Source organism: Helicoverpa armigera, chromosome 6, assembly GCF_030705265.1.
Source record: "Helicoverpa armigera isolate CAAS_96S chromosome 6, ASM3070526v1, whole genome shotgun sequence".
In the NCBI taxonomy this organism is placed as follows: domain Eukaryota; kingdom Metazoa; phylum Arthropoda; class Insecta; order Lepidoptera; family Noctuidae; genus Helicoverpa; species Helicoverpa armigera.
Window position 1 is genome coordinate 1,782,717 of NC_087125.1, and position 26,346 is coordinate 1,809,062.

At 35.1% G+C, this 26,346-nt stretch overlaps 1 protein-coding gene across 1 annotated transcript in view; it reads left to right on the top strand.

The window, feature by feature from the left end:
• The first annotated feature begins 5,117 nt into the window (after nt 1-5,117).
• The window catches only part of LOC110381852 (adenylate cyclase, terminal-differentiation specific), a 32,200-nt gene continuing 10,971 nt past the window's right edge, over nt 5,118-26,346 (top strand). Inside the window, exon 1 of the mRNA XM_021342277.3 lies at nt 5,118-5,276. Coding sequence (XP_021197952.1) covers nt 5,266-5,276 — 11 coding nt within the window. The 5' untranslated portion in view covers nt 5,118-5,265. The remainder of the gene's footprint in view (nt 5,277-26,346) is intronic.

Consider the following 26,346-nt stretch of genomic DNA (forward strand, 5'->3'; position numbering starts at 1 on the left):
AGAATATCTTTTACCTCTTACGTCATGGGAAAGAGAGCAAGACCAAGACGTGGAGGAAGAACCAGAGAAGGAAGAACCGATAGTTGAAGAAGAACAACCGAATGATATTGCTGCAAAGTTTAAACGCGATTTTGCTGTTTACGAAGCTAGGTGCAGTCATGATCATAATGAGAACTTGAGTTCTAAAGACAGTCAGTCAGGCTATTCGAAGATCACGAAAAAGTCCAAGTTGGCTAGGTTTCTGCGTCTTTACTTTTGTCCCTGTTGCACATGTCTTTACAGACTAGAGAAAATGCGAGACGAGCCCTCAGCTTATTTTACGAATCGCAAAGAAACGTAGGTAGGAGTCTACCTACTGATGGTGTTTTGAAAGGAATTTTGTAATGTTACTTTTACATAGCAAGTTTATGTTTTATGCAATTCGAATGATGTTGTTCATCAAGCTCAATGGTCTACTGCCGCTGTAAAATAAACATGCTTGACTGCATGATCTTCTTATTAAGGCAATGACTTTGCTTGTAGAATCCACGTAGAACCCCTTCATATTTGTTGAGAGAGATGCACGAAACGTGATAATGCTAACGGAAATCCGTAAGGCGTTGCGCAGGAGCAACATAAACGGTCAACGGTGCCTAGGCCGTATGGGTAGTTGTTATGGGCATGGCCAGTAAGAACTAATGGGTGTACGGAGTGTACATATTCAATCAAAATAATCCCTTCCTTATTCCAATCGTGCAAAAGGTACTTTCTTTGTTATGTATACCTAAGTAGTAGGAAACCTAAGTAGTTAGGTTCGATCGAGTAGATTTCACAAGGTCTATGGAAATGGATACGCAAAGAAGTTATTCTGAATCATAAGAATGAGTCAATGCGACCTTTGAAGGCAAACGCGTCTAGACTGCATGTTACAACCAACCAAAGCCCAAAAAATATAGGTATATATTTTTTTCTTTATTAGAATTGATCTATGACTAGATTTAAAGTCGTGAGTGCTCTCACGAAAATGCGTTTCATGCAAACAGCTTGGTTTATCGTTTTGTTATTTATTTTATTTCTATAGTATTTAGCGGCACCACTTCCTTATTTGATAAATAGGAAATAATTTGACTACTAATTGATTTCCGTTTCTAAATTTTCAGGTGTAGGTCACAGTTTTTGTCTGACCATTTCTTACTAAAACAGAGGAATTGTGAAACTTTTGGCCCGCCTTAAATATAGAATAATATAGAATCAGTCGTCATTCGTTAACCATTCATCCATCCATGTCTCATCTCTAAATTGGGTGGGTATTTATACCTACAGGTTTCCCGAGGGTTTAATTAGATGCGTACTTCTTGTACATATAAATGACTAACAGATTTACAGTAGACTGCTAATCTGATGACTCCATCTGCTCCGGTGACATTATTCATAATGGATTTCATATCTTAAAACGATCTCCACTCACTATGTCAAACAGCCAACGTTGAACGTATAAACGGCTTAAACCGTTTCACTGTAAGTCACAGACAAAAAACAAACAAAGCCCTCATTATCACATCAGAATGAATGCATAATGACTACAGTATGATTGCAACCCGTCTTGGGCCTACCCACGCAAAAATAGAACAATGACTAAACTTTTTAATCATTTCTTTGGGCAAGGTCCTTCTCCATTCACTTGAAATGATCATGATACTCACACTCCAATACAATACTGATGATTACGAAAGTCCAGCGTTGGGACAGCAAATGTTATAAATAAAGGCAGCCTGATAACGTGAGCGTCCTACAATGCAATTAAGTATTTCAAGGTTAAAACTAGAAATCTAGATTCAATTTAATCGGCTCGCCCATCGACGAAATATCATTTTTGTGAACGTAACAACAGTTCCGAGAATCGAATCTAACCGCTAGGTAGGTAAGCCCCAAGCATTTGCAGTGGGGTCATAGGGGCGGGCATGCATTTTGAGGCATTTAATGATGGAGCTACAGCTGCTCTAATGATCTTCAGACAGTATCTTACTAGTGTTATTGGGACTGAAAAGAAGCTTTAGCTTAAATCCGTGTATGCAGTTCTATGACAAGCGTATATAATCGACATCCCGTTAAAATCTAGGTTCGTGGTCTTTTTGGAAGAACTCTTTGGCACCTAATGACCTCGTCAAATGGTAAATGGTAGGGCTTATATTTATACTTTGAATTTGTTGTTCTAGTGGGCAACCACCTACATGCCCAGTCTCCCACATAACGTAGCAGTTTACCGAGATAACGCGGGTTACCTATGTTATGATGTAACATAATTAAATTAGACTTGGCCCACGGGCCCACGTAGAAACGAATTCGTCATCATGCACAAAAGCGTGAAGCTATAAGCGAACACATTAGACGATGCTGCTTATTGTTCATATTTAATGTGCACTTACATAAAATAAGTAGGAAAGTTACGCATTGTTTTGATAACACTTCTCAAAAAATATCTCGGGGATTCCTACTAGGCGTAAGCAGTGAACCACGCATACTTGAAGTAACGGTTACGTAGAATCTAACTATTTAATCATCTGTGGTAAAGGCCTACAAATAGAATGTAAGCTTATCACCCGCTACCCTGGAGTAATGTCCAATGGTACAGGCCCATTGCAGCCCATGGTACAGGCCAGTCTCCTGTCACTCGCGAATCCCACTTTGAATAACCTTGTCATACGGTAATGGAACCAAATTAATACTGAAATCATTTAATTAAAACTTTTTGTCAACCAATCTATATGCGAATACATTTGATGTTGATAAATTACAAATTCTGACGATACGCAACTGTGACTCCAAAAATGATTTTCACTTTTGTTAAAAAGAAATGCAAGTATAATTTTCGGTCACTTTTCTATGTAGATCGATTAGAAAGCACATTTAATAGAATATTTATTTAATAAAATTGAACTGAGAAGAGAGAGCGGGTACAAAACAGTTTAAATCTATTTCTTCATTGAGAATTGCAAGTAGTCGGCTATTGCAACTCTTTCTTGATTATTTTTTTATCCGAGGAGAGACGCACTGTCACAATCTTACGCTCTGCCTATATAAGAATAGACGTCCAATTAAATAGCTATAAAATAAAATTTGCTTTAAAGATTGTCCTTGGTTTCATCCGCTCCTTCAAGGAACAACTAGACCTACCCTGACGAAACAACCCGGAGTTCCACTTTAATCAGCTGTGAAATCGTCACAGCTATGCTTAATTTCTACAATATTATTGAATAATGAGTTATTTTCCTCATTCTTTTTAATATTTAAATTACACCTGAAAACTAAAGAATGGAGTAGCTACAAACATGATTTCGTCTACGTGATTTCGTCTTCCGGTTCTAATAAATTCCAAAATATCACAAAAATCGGTTAGTAAGTTACATTTATTTTAAGTATGAACTAGTATAGAAGCAACTCAGTATGGCTAGCTGTGGTACACATACAGATATTATCTAACCGAAGCGATAAACTACAAATCTAATTCGCGGAGTCACCGTACGAATACGTAAATAAGCTACAATGTTTACTCTGATACCACTTGTGCTTTCATAACAAGTGTAAAATATTATAAGCTACGATTTTTAGCTGCAGATAATGTAACATTGTATAACTGCGAAAGAAAATTTTATACAATTAATGGATATATTTATTACGTTTATAAGTTGTGTACCTATATCTTATTAAAATAAAAGCTAAATGCGTGTAGCACTTATATGCTGTCGAATAAGAATAGAAAAAGATAATCAATGAAATATGCTATGGTCCAAAAATAGGCCCTTGGGGAATACCTCTAATAATTACTTGGATAAACTAAAGCCAGCGTTACCCAAATACTTATTACTTCGATAGATATATCGTAATAATCATCAGGGCATCTCTATTCTCTACCTATTATTTTATTTTCCACCATAAGTGCATTAAAATATCTCATCGTATAAAACGTATCATTTGCTTCTTCGAAAACCAAAGATTGCCTCGGTCACTTAACTTATTCCGGTTTATTTGCGGACCGACAGATTTTATGGTTTTTAGTGCATAATCTGACCAGTCGACCATTAAATGATTCGTAAAATCAAAAGTATCTGAAACCGGTCACCGTGCCGACGACATCTGAACTCAAACGAACCCGAGTGATTTATGCTATGCACGGAAAAAACGAAACCTCTTTCGGAACCATTATGCGATAAAACTGACGTAATATGTGTACATGTAAGTACATAAGTAAAATTGTGCCACGAATTACGATTCCTTTCTTTAGAGACAGCGAGGGTTAAAAACTGCCTCATGTAATAAACACGTGCAAGCTACAAGTTTGTTGGATAATAACCTGCTGTTTAAGTGGGCAATTTAAGAACTATGGGGCTATTAGGACAGTGCCTATTTACCTAATGTTAGGAGCAATGGAAATAAGCATACAATTTTCCTCATGATTTCGACTAGGAATCTGGCGGTAATTTGTTTCAGCCAGTATTTTTTTATTCTGTGTCAAAATTCGTCATCTCAAACTTGACTTATCCGCAATAAGCTTAATTCTACAAAATCACGACAGCAACCAGTAATTCTAAGGTGACAGCACCAGCGTTGCCATAACTCCCCCGTCTTTAAACAGTTATTTCATGGCCTCCAATCTAATAGGGTAAAATAAGTAGTTATTAACAAATTTGGAGAAAAATGGTAACAGATAAGGCGTACCTTCCCATCAGCAGTTTTCTCCAAACACCTTCCCAGTCTCATCTTGCTAATGGACAGGATTTGTGTGATTGCAGGCGTTAATGAATTTTGATATCAATTTTATCATACTGACCAAAAATAATTTTGATTTGAACTACTCTACTATTACTAGAAATAGTAATCATAATTTATGAATGAATCACGATAACTACGCACAATATTCTTTGTTTAGAAAAGCAGTAGCTAAATAAATCAAACTATTAGCGTCGCGTACCGTCAAGTCACGTCACGTCATAAACAACGCTTCCGAAACAAATCGCAATAATAACCGAACTATTTCTACGCGAAATAAATTCGTATTTTACAGAATTTGTTAGTTTCGCGTACAATTGCCAAACAGTTTCATTTCTTCGGCCCCCCGTGCTTGCCAGCGGCTGCAAGTTATAAAGCGCGGAGAAAGCACAGCGGTCGAACAGTCTCGCGAGTCCCGTCCCGCCATTGTTGCGTTTCGTCCGTTTCGCGCCCTTTTTGACGTGTAGTCATTTTAGTGTTGCAAATTATTGCGGATATAATTTTTATTAGTGATTTACAATGGAAATGAGGTAAATATTATTTTTTATTATTTAAAAATATTTTATGGATGAGGAACACAAAATTACCCGTAGAGTGAGGAAAAGCTTAGTGATAATTAATTACATTACCTAACCGCATTGGAAATAAGAAATCAAAAGTTAAAGTTAATATTGTACTAAACTACCAAGAAAATCGAAGCCACGAACAGCTTTAATACTTAGTTAAAAAGCTATTACAAACAATGTGATCGACAAATCATCATGTGACATACCTAATTTCTATGTAATCACGAGAAATCGCTCGCTTTCTAGTCTCATTGGCAGTAAGTGCAGAACTGAATGTTTTGTACCCACTCGTACCTACATGGTTAGCGTAATTTCTATAAACCATTATTACAGTCTCATGATACAACACTATGACTTGTAATTATTGCGTACGCAGACAGTGGGTAACTGAGATTGCTTTCAAATTGAAACAAAATATTGAATGGGCAATGTTTGTTACAAATACGAAATGAGTTTAATTGTTTCTACTATAAAATTACGAAATATTTGTTATTTGTAACACAGCATGATTGCGGATTTTGTGGTTGTGATATTTTTTATTGGATTTGCTAAAAGTAAAATCATTAATGTAGCTATCAGTTAACTCCATCAAGTCTAACTAATGCTTGACGGTAGTCTCTCGAACGTTGCGCCACTGTCCACAACGTTAGCATTTTTTATAATGCACTTTCTAATTATTTCCATGTTATCCTTTCGTTCAAAGGTGAATGAATTAGTCTAAATAATAGGTATTATGTCTCACATAATAGGTAGTATATATGTTATATAAATACACGGTTTCGGTCACATTGTCCGGTTCGAGGAAAGAACATCTAACGGAATTAGCATATGAAAACAAAACCAAAAATAATAATACCATTAGTTAGCTTGTCACTTTCGTGAATCGGAGAAATATTTGAAAGAAATAAGATTAAATAAATTTAATTTGTATCTGAGGTAAGAATGATACCGATACGAGCAATAAGTATCAAATAATAATTCACATGAACATACAAAATACATTTAGCTGCATTTTAGCACTTATAAATCATTGACCCCTGTCCTGGCACAATAAAAAAAGATTTGGATCCTTCGTATTGTGTTGCAAGCCTACAAGCTAAACCTTTTTGGTAAAAGAAAAAAAAGACCCTGCCTGAAATGCAAATTGGGGAAAAGGGATCAGATATAAAATGACTTGGCAACATTTTATCAAAGCCGACATTTTATTGCAAAATTATGGGCGATATCAGATTTGGATACTTTATGGGTAATTTGGAATTGCCATTCAATGTTTAGAATGCATTTTTACAGAGGAACCGCGATACTTATCTCGCTTTATTTATGTTATGCAAGAGCTGTCACGAGCCTCCGTGACTTTGTCTGTGGTCTTGTGGCCGTCCATTTTGCTTCTACAGGATCCTCCAAGGATTTAAATAATTACTGCAATTGGATAAACTACCTATATAATTAGATATTCCTTGCGGTTTTTAAACCAAGAAAATATTTTTACATAATATGAAAACTACTGTTATTAGAGTAAGGTCACCAAAACAAGTATTGTAGCAACAATTTGACAGTAGGTACCTACTATTTGAATAGTTGACCGTTGCTAATACATCTTATTATGTTTTTAATAAACTTTGTAGGTCAGCTATTGACCGCAAGATCAAGATCTCTGAAAGATCTATTTAATTATTACCTATTAAATATTTAAATTATCTTGTAACACAATTGCATCAAAGATTTTTTATTTATTTTCGCAATGTTTATCTACATATCATAGCAAAATAAGCAAATTGGCGGGAAAATGTTGCGAAAAGTCATAGATACGGTGACATTTGTAATGTTTTTTTAAATGCAATTTACTAAGGAGTTTGTAAACAAAAAATCTATGAATAATTAAATGTTTAAACTTGCGATATTTTTAACAAGCCAGGTGCTTCAATAACCTTGATTTATTGAGATCGTGAAGCAAAGATGACATCTAATGCTCAATTAGTGTTTTATAAATCATAATTAATTAAGAAAGGATTTGTTTTACAACTTGTTTGGCTAAAATATAACCTAATTGGACCATAACTTGTTTAATGAGTCGCGTCAAGTTAGTCGTGGCTAACTAATTACATTTTCCAATTAATTTGAAGCCTAATTGCCGTAACTAATATTTTAATATGCAGGCAGAAACATGCCTAATAACTAAATATTATACAAGATCAATCTTCTATGGAGCTATATACTTAATTATTAATTATATCTAGAGCGACACAGAAGTAACTATTAATATCAATTGCCTAACTAACGAAGTTCCTGACACCACAAACAAACCTTTTGACACTAAAGTTCAAACAGTCGCATAATCGTATCCAATTTGTAACTCAGAACAAAAACTACACAGAAATAGTTCAGAGCGCAAGCTGCATTTACAAGTCAATAGCTTGTCTATGTAATGTTTTCAATGAAGAAAGCGTTTGCGTAACCCCTCGTAAGCTAACAAGTTCAGCTTTGCATGTGTTTCGTATTCTGAACTGCGCTTTGTGAAGGAGGTTGCTCACTGTATGGACGGTAATTCGGTGCAATCTTTACAGCAGATTGCAAAATTATCATCTGTTTAGCCTTTTTTCAACAGGGTCGGCTTACAGTCTAAGTGGATGCAGCTCGTCAGCCCATTTTCTACTAACGCGATGGCCCTTGGTTTAGTCTCATTGTAAAGGGGAGCAACATAAAAAACAGGGGATGAAGGGAAATCTCCTGTCCTGTGTCTGTGTCCTGAAAGTAGAAGCACTATTCTTTGATGGCTATAGAATGTCAATTTGCCTCACGTTGTCACCCCTAATCAGGTATGCTTGCAAAGGGCGTGAAGCATAAAGATGGGCTAATTAACCGCATAATCTGCTGGAATGTTGATCAACTTCATAATAATCAACCAATTTGAGTACTAAGATTGTCATCAAGATACTGGATAGTCTTAGGGTAATTGTAATTTTAATAGAGCTATGCAATTAGAGCAAATTTTGGGGGCTCACTCAACTTCATAGTTTAATTCGCAATTAAAGAATAGGTAAATGAAAGATAAAATTAGTAGTAAATGTTACGCTTAATAGAACTAGCAATTTAAGTTGACCATTCGTAAAAGTTTTGTAATAGAAAAGTTTAACGTAGGTATTCATATCATGAGCACGGTCCTTAACACCTCTAGTATGTGGGCCACGTTCAACCATTGTCTGCAAGTAGTTTGCATACGTTCAGTTATAATCTCATCTTAATGGCTTGTCGGAATAAAACAATTTGTAACCACTTGTTACCTACTTCTTGCAAATGAATCTATTACAAAGTTCAAAAGAGAGCTTCGATTACGAAAAATTGCTTAATTGCAGGAAAAAGTGTTTTTTCAAGTGTGACAGCTATAGTAGGAATCTAATCTTAATATGTAGATTCAGCAGAATCCATTTTGCTTGAGTTTCCTTCCTGACTCCCACAATGTCTGGCTTAATGTTTCCTCAATGAAGACAGCCGAGACAGCCGGTTTAACTTGCTTTTCTCAGAACTCAGTAGTCTCGGCGAAACGAAAAGTTAGATGGATCGTAAAAGAACCTTAGCATTAACGATTGACCCGTTAAGCTATTACATAGATACAGATTCTAGTTATCCAACGCTAATAAATCTGTCTGTTTAGCAAGAAGCGCAACACGGTTGATCACCAGTTAGACATACCTTCATGCTTACCTTATTGACCAATTCCACGGTCGTTTATACCAGAGACCATTCGATTTACTCTGCCATCGACAATGAGATGTCGTGAGGATATTGTGCGTAGTTCCTCTAAAGATAAACGATTAAGTGATGTTACACAACTTGAATCGAGATGCTGCTCGTATCGATAAGCTGATGAAATCGATCTGATGCAGACCATTTGTGGTTAATTGAATAGCTTTTGCAGATGCAAATAAGTTTAGGTTTAAAGAGGTGATGTTTATCTCTTGAATGTTGCGGTTATGCTTTTAATTATGGGGTTTACAAGCCATTATTACTATTATTTTGTTAAACCGTGTATTTAACAGTTTCCATATTTCGAAGTAGTTTTACTTTTTCTCTATCAATTTACCATCAAAATCTTATTTAATCGAATAAACAAAGCCATCACGTCAATTCTCAGCGCCATCATTCCTTTACGGAACTCCTCAGTCAAGCTTACCGAGTTAATTTTTATCGGCAGCATCTAGACAGGTCTGGCTACTCTCAGTGTTGTAAATCCCAATGGTTTTCATTTTCACATAGAACGGCTCGTTGCGTAACGTTGTCTCACCGGCGCGGGCGACGGTGACGCGAGACGCGACTCCACTTTATACGGCCTATGAACATTGTAATAAGTTTGTATTACGTGAAATATGTATACTTAGTACACGTATTACATATTTGTATTAAATAAACACGTAATTTTGAACGTTGGTGGTAATTAGGAAGATGGTTTCTGTGTCAGCATTGTTTGGTGTTTAATTATGTAATTTTGTTTTATCTGCTTGAAAATTACAGTTATGGAGTTTACACTGGTGTTCTATAAATATTAATTAGGTGTAAAATGCTACTTAACGTTATTAAAACCAGTGCAAAAACTTGCTCGACTGTCATATTCATGTGGTCCCAAAATTGTTCCTTGGGGAATCACTGTAAATGTTATCTTTACAGAATCATCCAATATAATATTGTTCATACATATTTAGTACTACTAGGCTAAAACGAGAGTTCAGGATATTAATACCGCTGAATCTAAAAACAGGAGTGTTTTTCGAATTAATTTATGCATCAAACCGTCTTGTCCAGTAATTCAAATGCTTTAGCCAATACTAAACTTTATTTAGACCTACCAGTGCAAATAAGCTTTGTTTCATTTACAATTTGATTTATTTGATTTATCCTCTGGCATTGAATTATACGCATAACTTTCATTTTTATAACGATTATCGTACATTCTGATAGTGGCGTAATTTGTAATTATTGAAGACTTCCTAGCGTGCGTGCACTTGCGTGCAATCCCTAATCGTTTACTTCTAACGTAATATTAAAACGTCTGGATAATAATTCATTAAACTTACAGCAATAAATGGCGATGTCGGAGTTGTCGTAAAACTAATTATTAATATTAAGTTAAAATAGTGATGGATCAGTGTTTTCCGGAGATTTTACCATTTTCTTCTTTACTACTAGGCAGGATATAAACGTCACGTTTGTTTACAAGCTTTCTATACTTAAAATTAACCTTCAATTAAAAGATAATGAGAAGGAAATAGGATGAGAAACTACCAAATGAATAGGCGGGAAACCGTTCGGAAGTTCGATCCGAAAATAATAAAACCATCCAAAATCGAGGAAACGGATTCTTGTAACGGCGACACGCGAGCCAAAGTCGTAATTATAATGAGAAAACATTCAAATGAGCAGCCTTCAAGTTTCTTTAATCTAAGGACGATCTAGACAGGTAGCATTGCATTCTTGCTTCTTACAGACGGTTGAAGAGCTCTCAGTCATCCACAAGATATGTTTGAATTCTGATGAGGCAACTAGGAACATTATTAGTAGATGTCGTTGATAACCTGACAAACAATTAAAGCCTATTATTGAATAGAACTATGGGAAAAAGTTGCCAATTGACACCGTTATTTGCTGCGGACCGGCACGCGTAGTTAATTTAACAAAGCATGTTTCTACTCCATGTGTGAAATTGTCTGATCAATTATTTAGCTAAATCACTTGGTCATGGCTAGATAACTAATATTATGCATGTGCTGATCCTGATCAAATTGAATCATTTCAAATCGTGGTTTGTGTCCAAATCTAAGGAAGACTTTTCCGTGCACTTATGAATTTATATTGGAGATGATTCTTGTATCTGTGCTTTTAAGCAAATAAGGCAAATCCCATTGTAACTGGCTTTCAAAATTCTATTGGGCTACAATTGCACAGCTATCATGCGTATGTATTGTACCTACTAACATATAGCAATGCGTGTTAACCCTGGCACTGGTCATCAGCACACTCGTGACGACACTGACACACATGTCACTGAACAGGTTCAACTAGATCTTCATCTATGTCATCTGTCGTAATGCTCACGATACGATTGTGACCATTCAATTAATTGCCTATGAAGCCGATTGATTGCTCATTATGCAAGTGTTGCGTTATATGGTACTATGTAGTGGGATTGTCACTGCGATCATAGGGCCTAGAATGATGACTTTGCTTTTTATGAGAACAGGTGTTAGGTAAATGTTGACCAGATAATGGAATCAGATAACAATTGAAGCTGATTAAAGCCTTAATTTCACCATAGACAGTTATTTTGATACTTGTTACAAGAAACCCTTTCATTGATGAGTGCATTTGTTTTTATTGCAAAATGGCATTATTATAACAACTATTGTGCGTTGTACCGGAAAAACAGTTATTGTAAACTATTACAGAGAAAATATTAGTTTTGCAACATTTCGTAAGCAGGTTAGCAAGTTTTATTATAATTGTCGGTTTTCTTAAACTGTTTTATTTACATCATCGAATTTACACCTTGCAGTGTCTTTAGCTAAAGGTAAAGTGATTAAATCGCACGCATGTTATAGATGGATATTGAGAAATTCCATAAATCGTACGATATTGAGGGCAGGCGGTGAAATGCTAATGTGCCAGCGAGTTTTCCTGAGCCGATCTGGTGTTACGTCACCTCTGGCCACTTCGGATCAATGCAGAGGAGACTGCATTCCTGTTACTGCATTTAATATTGATTCATGACTTCAAAACTGTTTATCCCCAGGACTTAGTAATACAGAGTTCAGAAACCTGGAAGAACGTGCTTATGTCGTTAAAGGCTTATAAACTTTCTTAGGTAACACTACTCAAGAATTAGTCTACATCAAACTGTAGCAATAGCTAAGTACGTAGAGGTATGCAAAATAATTAGCCTCCACTTAAATCTCAGGCTTGTAACACGTGCAATAGGCGGCAATTATGTTAATATTATACCTACATCAACAAAGTAAATGTTAACATAGGTTAGGGCTGTCATAGGCTAACATAGGCTATCGCCGCGCCGCTGTGTTTCACAGCTTTTCTCATGCCTCATTCTTCAAGAAATAGGTTGCCACTGCAAGTATTTTTGCTCCATCATTCATGCTCTCTGTTAAAATAAATATCTTGTTTTTAATCATCTTTTATTTTCACTTTAATATAACCTAGGACGTACATTATTACTTATTACTTAATATTTAATATGCAAAGGACACACAAACAAACGTGGCGAGGAGAGAGAACCTTGACAATAGACAACAGAGTGATACCATAACTAATACAGAAGAAATATAAATGTACCACAGATACTAACACGCCTCCTTACATTTATATTTCTAAACATTAACACAAAGTTTCTTATCATACCATACCATATTATGTCATACCTAATCAATTTTAACAAACTTTTAACTACTTTAAATTTAACATTTCTCTAAATTTAATGAATTTAACATTTCCCAAAGCTTTTGTAAAGATATCAGCAATATTATTTTCAGACTCTATTTTTACAACATTAATTCTTCCTTGCTTAACATTTTCATGTATAAAATGATAATGAACTTCAATATATTTAGAATTCTTTGTAAAGTTTCCATATTTTGAAATAGCTACAGCTCCTGAATTATCTTCATAAATGTTCACTGGTGTACAAACTTTAGTAAAGACTTCATTAATTAAACAAACAAGAAAATTTAATTCTGTTACTGCTTCTGATAAGGCTACATATTCAGCAAATGTTGAAGACTTTGTTACACTACTTTGTTTCTTTGATTTCCAGTATATAATATTTCCAAATAATCTAATGACAAATCCAGTAGTAGACTTTCTATCTAAAATATCTCCTGCCCAATCAGCATCCACAAAACAATCTACAATATCAGTGTTACTATTATTACAATATGTTAACTTAAGATCTTTTGTCAAATACAAATATTTTAATACTCTCAAAGCATACTTAAAATGTGTTTCATTGTAACAGTTTTGAAATCTACTTAAATAATTAACACTGTAGGATATATCAGGCCTAGTACCTGAACTAATATATAAAAGTGCACCAATCAAATTTCTATACTTAACATCTTCATTTACATCACATTGTGTCAATTTTAAATTAATTTCCATAGGAGTTTTAAACAATTTAGAATTTTCAATATTATACCGTTTAGCTAATGACTCTATATAAGATTTCTGACTCAAAGTTAAGACATTATTTTGATTATACATGTACTCAATCTCAATACCAATATAATTTTTTACTTTACCCATATCCTTCATTTTAAACCTTTCAGATAATTTAGTTTTAATGTCAGTAATAACTTCTACACTTTCACAACATATCAATAAATCGTCTACAAATAGAAGAATATAAACAGTTATATTGTTATCTTTTCTAACATACAAACAATAGTCATATTTACTTCTGCAAAAACCAAAATTAGTTAAGAAATCATTAAAACATTCATACCATGCCCGGGGGCTTTCCTTTAAACCATATAATGATTTATTTAATTTATAGACTTTATCAGTACCATTTTCATAGCCAATTGGTTGCTTCACATATACTTCAGATAATACTTTACCATTAAGAAAAGCAGTTTCCACATCCATTTGATGTATAATTAAAGAATTTTGACAACAATAAGACAATAATAGTTTAAGTGTCGGCATTTTAGCAACAGGAGAATATGTGTCATCTATACAGTTTGTTTGTTGAAAACCTCTAACTACTAACCTTGCTTTATACTCATTTTCACTCTTCTTCTTGTACACCCACTTTACATCTATTACCTTTTTGTCCTTGGGAGGTTTGTTAACTAGAGTCCACGTGTTATTTTTCATTAAACTATCCATCTCTCGATTCATTGCTTCTTTCCACTGCATTGCCTCATTACATGAAGTTGCTTCCTGAAAATTAGATGGTGCCGAAGCATCACAATAGTTACAGTATATGCAATAATACCCGAATTCTTCGTCAAAACGAACTGGAGGTTTGACTTGTCTTGCTGAATGTCTATTTTGCTCTTTATCTTTACTTTCTATTACACTTGTTTCATCATTTTCTACCTTATCTGATTCCTCCTCAGTCTTTTTATTATCCTTTTCAATTTCTTTTGTATTACATTCATTATTATTTTCTTCCTCATTTTCAATACCACATAATTTAACATCTTCCTCTATTATATCACAATTTCTAGCAATAATAACTCTGTTTTTAATCAACACTCTGTATCCAGTATCAGTATAACCAAGTAAAATTCCAACTTCAGCTTTCTTATCCCATTTAGATCTTCTCCGTTCTTCCGGAATTCTTACAAAAACTTTACTTCCATACATTTTTAAATTTTGAACAGATGGCTTCCTTCTAAAAAATATTTCATATGGAGTTTTTCTCTCTATAGTATTTGTTAAGGTTCTATTCTTAAGGTAAGCAGCTGTTTTAATTACTTCTGGCCAAAATCTTCTTTCCACTTTGGCCTCCGCTAAAAGACATCGACCCATATCCATTAGTGTTCGATTATACCGTTCTGCTGTTCCATTCAACTGATGAACATATGCTGGACAAGGCCTTATAATCATTCCTTTCTCCTTCGCGAACTGAAACAATCTAGCATTAATATATTCTCTTCCATTATCACACCGTAGTTCCTTTACTGTCTTTCCTGTCAAGTTCTGTACCTCATTAACATATTGCACCAAGTAGTCATATACCTCGTCCTTTGACCGAATACAATAAACTTTGACCAATTTGCTATAATCATCAATAAAGCTCAAAAAATATTTTTCTCCATTATATCCCATTGTCTGATGTGGCCCATTCAAATCTGTATGTACTATATCCAATATACCCTCTGCTCTTCGGCGATTATTTTGAAATGGTAGGTTATGCATTTTATTTTCAATACATATGGCACATTTTAAATATTCATATTCAATCTCTTTAGGTAATCCTTCTAATGATTCATTTTTACACATTAACTCCAAATTATTAAAATTTATATGGCCCAAAGTACGATGTAGTTTTTCTTTTATTGTCATATCCTTTTTAGTTATATTTACTTGCGATATTTCTTCACACATGTAACTTTTCATCTTATATAGTCTTTCATCCTTAATTGCAATTGCTATAACCTTTCCATAATTGTCGTAAATTTTTGTCAACTTTCCTCTTGATGTAATTGAATATTTATCAGTAATTTTAGAATAACTCAATAAATTTGCTCTCATTTCTTTTACAAAAAATACATTTGTCAAAGTCACTTCAGATTTCTGTCCACAGACTAAAAAATAAACTTTAATGTTGCCAATTTTTGTAGCCTCTAATATTGTTCCATCCCCAATTTTAACTTTAATAGGTTTAGTTAATGTCTCATAAGTATTGAAGTACTCGTCGCTATTAATAATATGGTCTGTGCAGCCACTATCCAATAACCAGGTTATTTGACCATTCTCTGGCTTATTCTCCTTCGTTGTGCAAGTATTGTGTACAATAGTAGCGTGAAAGTTGTTACCTGGATTTTCCGGACTATTCTGGTGATAATTTCCTGAACCTCGTCTTCTATGATTATTATGATTATATGAATGTCCACGATAATTTGGCAAACCACGTCCTCTATAATTTGAAACACCACGTCCTCGGTTATGATAAAAACTATGTCCTCGACCACGGTATACATTTACAGATCTACAATCTCGGCTTAGGTGACCAGGTTTTCCACAATTATAGCAATTATATGATGGCTTGGTTTCTGCCTTAAAAGTATTTGATGTATCATTTGTAACTTCACTTACGTTTTCTGTATGTTTTAACTTTATTTTGCTTTTTAAATAGTCTACTGTCTTTTCACCCTCCGGCAAGACATCAATCAGATCACCTATATAGCTATAACTCGCTGGTAGTGCCTTTAACATATAATTCAGCTTTTCTGATTCAGATACCACTGCACCTGCTTGTTTTAACTCGTTTACAGCTTTTTCAAACGCATCGAAAAATAGAGACACTTCAGAGTAATTTTTCAATTTTATATTTTCGAGATTATGTCTGCACACTATTTGTAACGCTGTAGATTTCTTTAAATACATCTGGTCGAATTTCTTTATTATTTCGTAGGCTGAATCAAGTTCACTTACATATTCCAACTGCTTGTTGCTTATTGCACTATATATGTAATTCGTTGCTTGGACATCTTTGTCGTCCCACTCAACTTTGTCGGCTTCAGTTTTCGCTCTCATAACGACATCCTTACATTTTTTAAATTGCAGAAACTTGAGAATTCGTATTTTCCAATTACTATAATCCGTGCCATCGAATATGGGAATATTTATATCACAATTTTTCGAAGCCATCTTTTTCTATTTTAGCAACCACGCTCTGCTACCATGTTAAAATAAATATCTTGTTTTTAATCATCTTTTATTTTCACTTTAATATAACCTAGGACGTACATTATTACTTATTACTTAATATTTAATATGCAAAGGACACACAAACAAACGTGGCGAGGAGAGAGAACCTTGACAATAGACAACAGAGTGATACCATAACTAATACAGAAGAAATATAAATGTACCACAGATACTAACACTCTCATCTCCAAAAGTTGAGGATCAATGCAGCATAAATATTATTCCTTTCCATAAGTTATCTTCATCTCAGATTTTATTCCAGACTGTGTTTTCAAAATGTGGATACATTATTTTTGTTCTCAGACTAAAAGTCGTTTTAAATTAGGTCAACATGACAAGGATATTCTTGGTCCATTCAATCTATTTAACCAGTGATTTATTCACATAGGTATGAAAAGAGGTGTCCCTATAGTAAAACTCAAAACCCATTGACTATAAAGACGCATTCAAAATGACTGACAACCTTAATACCCCAAACCACACGTGCAGTGACCAGTCCACTCATAGGTGCGCCCGCGCATTCAACTCGTAGTAAATAGATCACACGAGTCGTTGATCTTGCGCACATATGCTGCGTACAACTGTAGCGGTACCAATGTAAGTATGTCGTGTTTATATTCTATCGTGTCGCATGCGTCGTGATTAATTTGATTAATTGACCTCTGAGACACGAGATTTAGATCTGTCTGTTGCATAATATGCTAATTGGTTCACGGATTTAATAGTTGCTAGTTGGACAGTTGCTGTTATGACAGATATAAGTAGGTTTGATGTTATTTTAGTTCCCAGTTCCTAGAGGTTGCTTCTAAGATCTTTTTAGAGTTTAGGTTCTTTAATAGCATCTTTTTCTAAGCCCAAATGTAAGCTATGTTTAGATAATGAGATATTTCTGACGTAACAGTCCCATATCCGAATAACGACTGCACAAAAATCGCAGTTTCGCATATAACTGCGAATAATTAAATTAGTTAATATCATTTGAGTTCAGCTGCCGGAACACATAATACAATCTAGACGTAATGACAACTAATTCGCATAACCACATTAGAATCTTCTTACATAGTTTTACACGAAGTTCTTAGGCCGGGGTCACACTGGTGGTAGTGACGAACCAGTAAATTGATTTGTTTTTATTGATATTTTTTTTATTGCTCACTTCTTTATCTGGATCACAGAGTCATTATTGGTAATATTTGCATTAATCCTACTTTTAAATATCTGGTGTTTTAAACACCAATTTGAATTTGAAATAACATTAGCGATTACTATCAGCCAGTTGGTAATGTTAGGTATTAGTATGTAACATGACATGTCAAAATTATCAATAACGAAAGTTTTTTTGCGAATGTAGTGTGGTTTGATTTGGTTTATTTTCGTTGAAATTATGCACTCTCATCTGCATAAAGAAATTAGTGTTGTCAAACCACTTTCCTTCCGTTTAACAAAATGAATGCGATTTACATGAATATTAATGCTATTTGATAGCTTTATTAGAATTGAAATTAGCAAAATATTTGTTTAATATACAAATTTTAAATATCTATAAATAGCTGTTCATTTCCCAACCGTATTATTATGAATTTATAATTCACGATTGATAGAGTATTTACTTTTTGGATAGCTCTGTAAGAAAAACACATCGCTTTCAAAATTGGAACCAGCACGATGTGTGTCTCTTTTCCTAGACCTTATATCATAATCAAAGAAATATGTCGATATGATTTATTGAATTCCCTAGACTTGCCCTACTCTCGATCACGCACGGCGTCAGTAATCTCATTTCCGTGTATCTGTCAGCATTTCTTTCAACTGACAGCAAATAAGTGTTAACCAAGGAGTCTATTACACAATAGAAAGTGAAATCTGTACACAATATGATATCAACACGCGATGCGAATGACGCGCTTCTGTTTAATCAACGTAATCGTAGGGAGTGACGCAGCTTGTTTATACGTTACAGGACAGTATATTAAAGATTACCAGTATTTTATCCAGTACTTACATAAAAATGGCAGTTAGAATAATATCCGTGTAAGAGTTTAAAAAAAATATAGGTAGGTTAGATATTGAAGGGCTATGAAACTTTTTGGTCACACAACACCTGTGCTGCTTGCCTCCAGGTAGCTGCAGAGCCACTTGAGATATTTTACTAATACTTCTGGAGAATCCGTGTTTGACAAGCCAATGTCACGTTAGTGTTATTTATTTACATGGTTGAAGTAAATTACCTGTGGTATAATAGTTATAGGCACATTTCATGAAACCTAACACCAGCATCTACCTCCAAAGTTCATGTGTTGTACTTAAGTAGATATCTATCTAATCTTAGCTTTCCAATTAGTAAATAAAGCAGGTCAGCGATATACGTTTTGCCAATTTAAAGCCTTCTTACACGTATTTTACACAGCTGCAAGCAATTTATAAAATTAAGTGTCTATGCTTAATTTTAATGAAGTAAGCTTAGTTATGTTTAGGTACTTTATATATAATTGTTAAAGGTTAACTTCTAAAAGAGCAATGAACTGTTTATTTGTTCCAAATTAATCGTAATAAAAAGCCTCTGACATAATATTTGTCGATTACACATCACGTTGACGAGTTAAACGGGTTTCGTTCATTACACAAGTGTGTACACACCTTAAAAACAAGAAAATCACTCGCAACTTCTTTGTGTTGCAATTTTGTAACACTTATTTCCGTAAGTTATTAAAAAACTGCGAATTACTGTTACGAAACGCAAAAATCACATTTTTTATGATACAGTGTTAATTTTTAGCTCTGATAGGTACTACTTAGGTATTAACTTGCACAAGTACTTTAGACGATAGAAATTGACAAGTATGTAATATAACTAATAAGGATATCTTGGTATAGCCAGGTTACCGGTCATTGCACTTAGGTAAGAACTCCGTTTAAATGCCATAGAGTTCGTCTTTTAAAAGCAATGATATGATGCGTCTGAGTAGATACGTACGTACACCTATCTCATTTAGCTCTTAATAAAAATGCCTTATCAAAAGAAAAATATGGGTTTTAAAAAAGAACAAACTTTAATAGGTAATACCACGGCATGGTATTACAAACTTCCAATAATTGACCGAACAATTTAAATGACTCAATCGTGATCAATCCACTTAAAATTGTTCCAAAAACGCAAAATATTTGCATAACGGTCGAAAAATATTTGTAAAAAATACAAAAATAGATCATTGTCACGAAATGTAATTAAAAGTGACGAAACGGATCCGTGGAGCGTTGCGTTATACTTGACAATGAAACTGAAGGCACGATATGCGCGCGCGCAGCCTTCCGAACTATACCGAAGTTAGGGTTGCCAGTCGCTTAGATTATTACCCGATTCTTATAAAATAAACTATTGGTTTTGCTTACAGATATGACGACACATAAAGTATTTTTATAGTCTTTGCTTGTATGTAGGTACATAAAAAAATATTTATCACGGATTGAAAGTTTCATGCATACAGACATAACGGAGAAATTATAAAATGACAAAGCAATTTTAGCTTGCAAAAACATAATTTATTCGGATTATGCAGCAAAAGCTTGATCAATCAGCATCATATTTCTTGACTCTGCAAATATTTTCTATAATGCGTTATATAACCCATTGTATTATGTAATAGATAACACAATAACACATTCTTACCGCTTTATTGCGTTTTCTATCCCACCATCATGCCGGAGGAAGTTTTGACTTAAGAACTGCCCAAATTAAGTACTGCTAAAGTTAAATCTGCAAATTATAATCTAGAATCGACAGTTTGGTGATAATCTTATACTTATCATACCTAGTAGGTAAGGACCTACTGCCTACTACGCTATTATTTAGTTCATGACAGCCCTGAACAAATCTGAAAACAATGTAATCCAAGCGTGCGCCCGCGCTTTAGAAAAGCTTAGCCAAGCTCTGACCTTCGATGGACGGATACGAGTGATAGTGATACATTACTTCACGAGCTCGTTCACTATAACAATAGCTAGACTTTGGTGTGACTACATTGTTATATCGTGTAAATTAGACTTGACCATGTTGAACGAGATCACGATATAGAGTAACAGGCTGTAATATTAATGGAAATAATTTAAAAATGACGTTCTAACACGAGACCTTTTTGAGAACCATTCGGTCACGCAGTAAAAAGCTGTAAATAAAAAACTTTTTTACAAAAAAATTAAACCGACTTCCCAAAACACTAAAAAGCCAAAAAATAACTAATTTTAGGTGCATCGGCCTATAAGTCGGTGTCTAATCAAGGATGTGCCTAAGTTAATTTTGCCACCGACTTCTAGGCCGATGCACCTAAAATTAGTTATTTTTTGGCTTTTTAGTGTTTTGGGAAGTCGGTTTAATTTTTTTGTAAAAAAGTTTTTTATTTACAGCTTTTCAGTGATACAAATAGCTGTCACTATCCATATAAGTAGAAAGTTCTCATCAATATAAATATTTTAAGCCCAAATACGAGGTATTTTACATTTTCAGTTGTCGAGTTCCCTCGACCTTCTCTGGTCTGCATCATCAGGTCAGCTCCAAACCTTCACTGTTGCAAAGATCTCGTCAATACAAATATTATAAGCCCAAACACGAGGTAGTTTACATATTCAGTTGTCGAGTTCCCTCGACCCTCTCTGATGTCCATCATCAGGTCAGCTCCAAACCTTCACTGTTGAATAGTGCTTTCAGGCATACATCTGAGTGTCAACTTTTTACCCTATGTTTGCCTACAACTTTTGAAGGTTGCTCTCGATTTCTCAGGGTTTCCATCATCAGATCCTGACCTGATGACTATGGGACCATCTGGCAGCTATTCCGCGTCGAACAAAAAAAGAATCACGTAAATCGGTCAATAAACCTCGGCGTAATCGATGTACATACATAGAAAAAAAAAAAAACATACCGGCCGAATTGATAACCTCCTCCTTTTTGGGAAGTCGGTTAATAAAAGGAGAACTGCAAAGCCATGTAATCAGTATAATAATCGTTGTAGATGGGCTAGTGGTAATGAGAAAAATTATGGAATTCTTGTTGATGTTTTACTTCATAAATTCGAAACACCTAAGCCTATGTAGCAGTGGAAAGAGAATTAACAGATATAGTCGAGACATATACGATATGTACCGCCAGATTGTTTCAAACGGATATGCTATAGCGAGATGCGCGGTTCTAGTGAGTTGATCTCAAGAAGAACTGACAAGGAAGTCCGTGGTATGAAAGAATCCCTTGCACTAACAAATCAGCAAGAATTTCCCCAAATGAGTCACCCCTAAGATTGCGCACACACAGGTGTATTAGCCAAATCTCGTCACGGACCAAATGGCAAGCATTACCATTGTTAGACCAACACCTATTGCGACCACTCGACCAATGGTCCACGAGAGTCAGCGCAAGCTTCCATTTCACGATTCGATGGTTCTGCTCTTGGAGCATTCAACCAACAGGAGACGCCACTGCGGTACCTCCCCACAATGATTTGTTCACCATGTTTGACAATTTTGTCGTATGCACACACTTTTATTAGCGAAGTGATCAAAAATGCATAAGTGCATGAATAAGTATCACTGTTTGATGCATTGGCTGCCCTCGGGGTGTTCTGTGCTCATGGCGGCTCCAGTTGGTTAAATAATCGAAGAATCTAGTGGAGAAAGCAGCTCGCATTTGTGTGTTGTTGACGTAGGTACAAAAGACGTTTTTCTGGTCTATTTGGTTCTGTAACAGTTTTTCGGAATTGAAACGGTCTACTGGTCTGACGAATTCGATGACAGGTTGAGTGATTTAATATGTAGTTCTGAATTGGTTTGTTACGTTAACAATCGGCGTAATGTTAGCAAATTATGGCTTTTGTAGGAGGATAAAAACTTAGGAACGTGCCTTGAATGTTGCCATGTCTTGAATAACATTTGACTGTTACCAAACTTGTGTTTATCGGACACCTGTATCCCTTGACATACAGAGATTGATAGGCAATAAAATATATCTCTTAATTATTACTTAATTACGTTAGTCATAACATGCCAAACAACTGATCATTTTCCTGCTCAACAATTTGGCAAGATCATAAAATTTCATCAATCCTACGCAATATAAAGACACTAATTGGTAAAAAATATTTCAGCAAACAATTCATTTAGTAATCACAAAATTAAAAGCTTGAATGTGGAAATTATTACATTTTGTTTTATTCCCATTTTTAACTGAAATTAATATTGTGAAAGGAACCCAAAACTGACCATGCTGTCGTTACTTCAGTAGCAACTCATAGATTGAACATTTAATAGAAGGGGCAGCCTACCAACATACTTATATATCTGGCTGCACCTATGCCAGAGTGGCAAAAACAATAGCAGTAGGTTAGTAAAGGAGGTACAATACCGACTTACGTGGGCTAAACCAACGCGGAAATGGCCAGTACCTACTCAAATACTACTATTAAATAAAATAAAACAAAAGAATTTGTTATAACTACGTTTATATTGCGAATAAAAGGTCAAGATCTTATTGTTAAATGCGAAAGTTCGCTGTAAGTGCTTCCTTATGATCGATATTGGCCAATAGCAATTGTAATAAAATGTTTATTAAGAATTATGTCAGTGGGTCAGTCAGCTTATTGGCTAGCTTAATCGTTATTGCTTTATTTCAGCGTTTCCCAAACTTTGTTCTGCTGTGACCCGGTAAATTTCATACTCCTCCTTCGTGACCCACTTAAGATTTTGGACCCACTGAAATAGGTATTAGCAGTGCCGATTTTAACTATACCAGTGCCCTGGGCGAGATTTCTACGGCGCCCTCCAACTGCAATTCAAACCCATACGACACTATTTTTTTTTTATAGTGACCAAGTCAAAGCAAAAATTACGTAAAATGTAGCCCAATCGTACATAAGTTATTGCTGGTTGGTGAATGCAAAAACACGGGGACATAGCTCCTGATCGCGCGAGCGAAGCGAGCGTGAAATTTTTTGTTATATTTTAAAACTCAAATAAAATTACTTAAAATGTAGCCCAAACGTAAATAACTCTTTGTTGGTGCTGGCGCTTATGTATTAAAATTTTGGGACTTAAAGTAGTACCGTAAATAAGAAAGTTCATATGGAAACTAGAAGTTACTTTCTAATTAATAAAATAACTTAAAAACGACGCTACCTTTTTGCCAGACTTTTGGGTAGACTAAAAAATTGTTGAAAAATAAAAACAACTGTAAAGTGAAGCAAGCCCGAAAATTTTTGAGTTCTGGATCACTAAAAGTCCTAAACATATATAATAAAAGGTGACTGTGAAGTGAAGAAGCCGCGAGCGAAGGGAGCGCGATTTTTTTTGAGTATTGGGGCATTAAAAGTAGCTGCATGTGATAAAAAATTTAAGTGGAAAGTAAAGAAACCGCGAGCGTAGCGAGCGCGAACATTTTTGAGTTTGGGACATAAAAGTAGTGTTTGTTCGAGAATTTCTCAAATTTAACGAGGAATTAAACACAAATTCGCTTCGTATTAGGCAAAATAAAACGCATATAAGTATATTGAAAGTTTTATCCTGAGCTCTGATTCGACTTCAAGTCTGTTTCCATATATATTTTTGAGGTACACTAGTGTTGAAAACCCTGCTTCACATTTATAGGTTGTGACAAAAGGCATTAAAAATTTATTGCTTGGTTAGCCACATGCCAACGGTCGAGTTTATTACCTGCTAGGACAATAATGCAATAGAAAACGTACACAGCTACGCAGATTTTACTAATTTCGGCAACTGAAAAGGTACTTTTTATACTTAATTGTTGTCGTTATTAAGAGTGGGTGTGATGCTAGATACTTACTAGAGGTACTTATTTAAAATATGGAGGCAATGCTGCGACCCGGTATTTTTTTTTCGCGACCCGGTACCGGGTCGCGACCCACCAAATGGGAAACGCTGCTTTATTTGATACGTCAAGCTGTGAATTATATTTCTTTTGAATTAGATATACGTAGGTAAGACTTATCTCATGAAGAATTGGATGAATAGGCACAGGATTAGATAAACTTCTTATCCAACATGGATTCGTTCTAAATGTGGATGTTACTCTGATCGGCTAGCTTCCTAAAGATTTTAGACCTAAGGTTCCCTCAGCTCAAAAGCTAATGTAACTCTAAAGTATTTACCTCGTTATTTCATAATGAACTGACATATTGAAATACACATGCACCGATATGGATCATTGATTTATTCATATCCATACTTGGCAGCTTTTACACACGATTACGGAGATCTATCGGGAAAACGTGAATATCTAAGATCATTGAGCCTAGCATTCAATTAATTGCTAGATTAATGATTTCCGTTATTGATACGTGTCTTGTTAATTTTAAAAAATGTGCGAAACTACATATTAAAGAAATGTTCGTTTGAGTAGCTTACAGTTTTTATACCGCGGATCAAAGGGCTATTCTCAAAGTTCAAAGATTTTCCAGTGAATTGTCAAACCTTTGTTATCATAATTTGTTACTTCATAAGGCAATCAATTGGTTACCTACATCCGTATCTATTTATATAAATACTTAGGTACAACTGATTCATACCTCACCTCATAAAGAAATAGCAGTAAAACATGTGACAACAACAAGCTTTATTATATAACTTTATATCCTACCAGTGTATTGACATCGAAAAATATAAATTTTAGCACTGCACAGCTTTCGTCACATTAATTACATGAGTAAATGGCGAGGGACCACACCCAAAGGTTACGCCAGCGTAATGCAACATTTAACTTAAAGTATGAGCCATAACTGACGACTATGTTGACGACCTACTAAAAGGTTCGGACTTTACGTTCCTTGTATGTAGGGCTGCCATCCGTCCGGGTTTCCCCGGATTTGTCCTCGTTTGGAGGCCGTCCGGGGGCCGTCCGGGCGGGGTTTCAAGAAGTGTCCGGGGAAAACCCGGACATTTTTCATAGGGCCATCTTAACCTATGGTGCCTGGGTATGCGAATTACCCAGGCGCCTAATAATGCAGAAGTCGAAGTGTCCCAAAACTCCAAAATTTTCGCGCTCGCTTCGCTCGCGGCTTCTTTTCTTGACAAATTTTTTTTTACGTTTAGCTACTTTAATATCCCAATATTCAAAAAATTTTGCGCTCGCTTCGCTTGCGGCTTCTTCACTTTGCGGATTTTTTTATTATACAAGTTTAGGTGCTTTAGTGACCCAAAACTCAAAAATTTTCGCGCTCGCGGCGACTTCAGATTACAGTTGTTTGTATTTTTCAACATTTTTTGTCTAACCTATCAAGAAGGTAACTCCTAGTTTCCATATGAGCTTCCTTAATTATGACCTTCGAAATACATTAAGTCACAATCTTTCAATACTAGGTACTACATGAGCTAGAGACGGCCCTGACTTTTCATGTAAGGAAGGGCCTCATTGAATTTAAGTAATATGGTAATATTAAAAATTAGGTCTTGTTTTATTAAACAAAAAAATCGGACTCGTCCGGGGAAAAAATGCGATTTACGCCAAATGTCCGGGTTTTTTTAAATATTTGTCCGGGTTTGGCGAAATTCGAAATGGCAGCCCTACTTGTATGGTTAACAACGATTCTTTTTCCGGCCT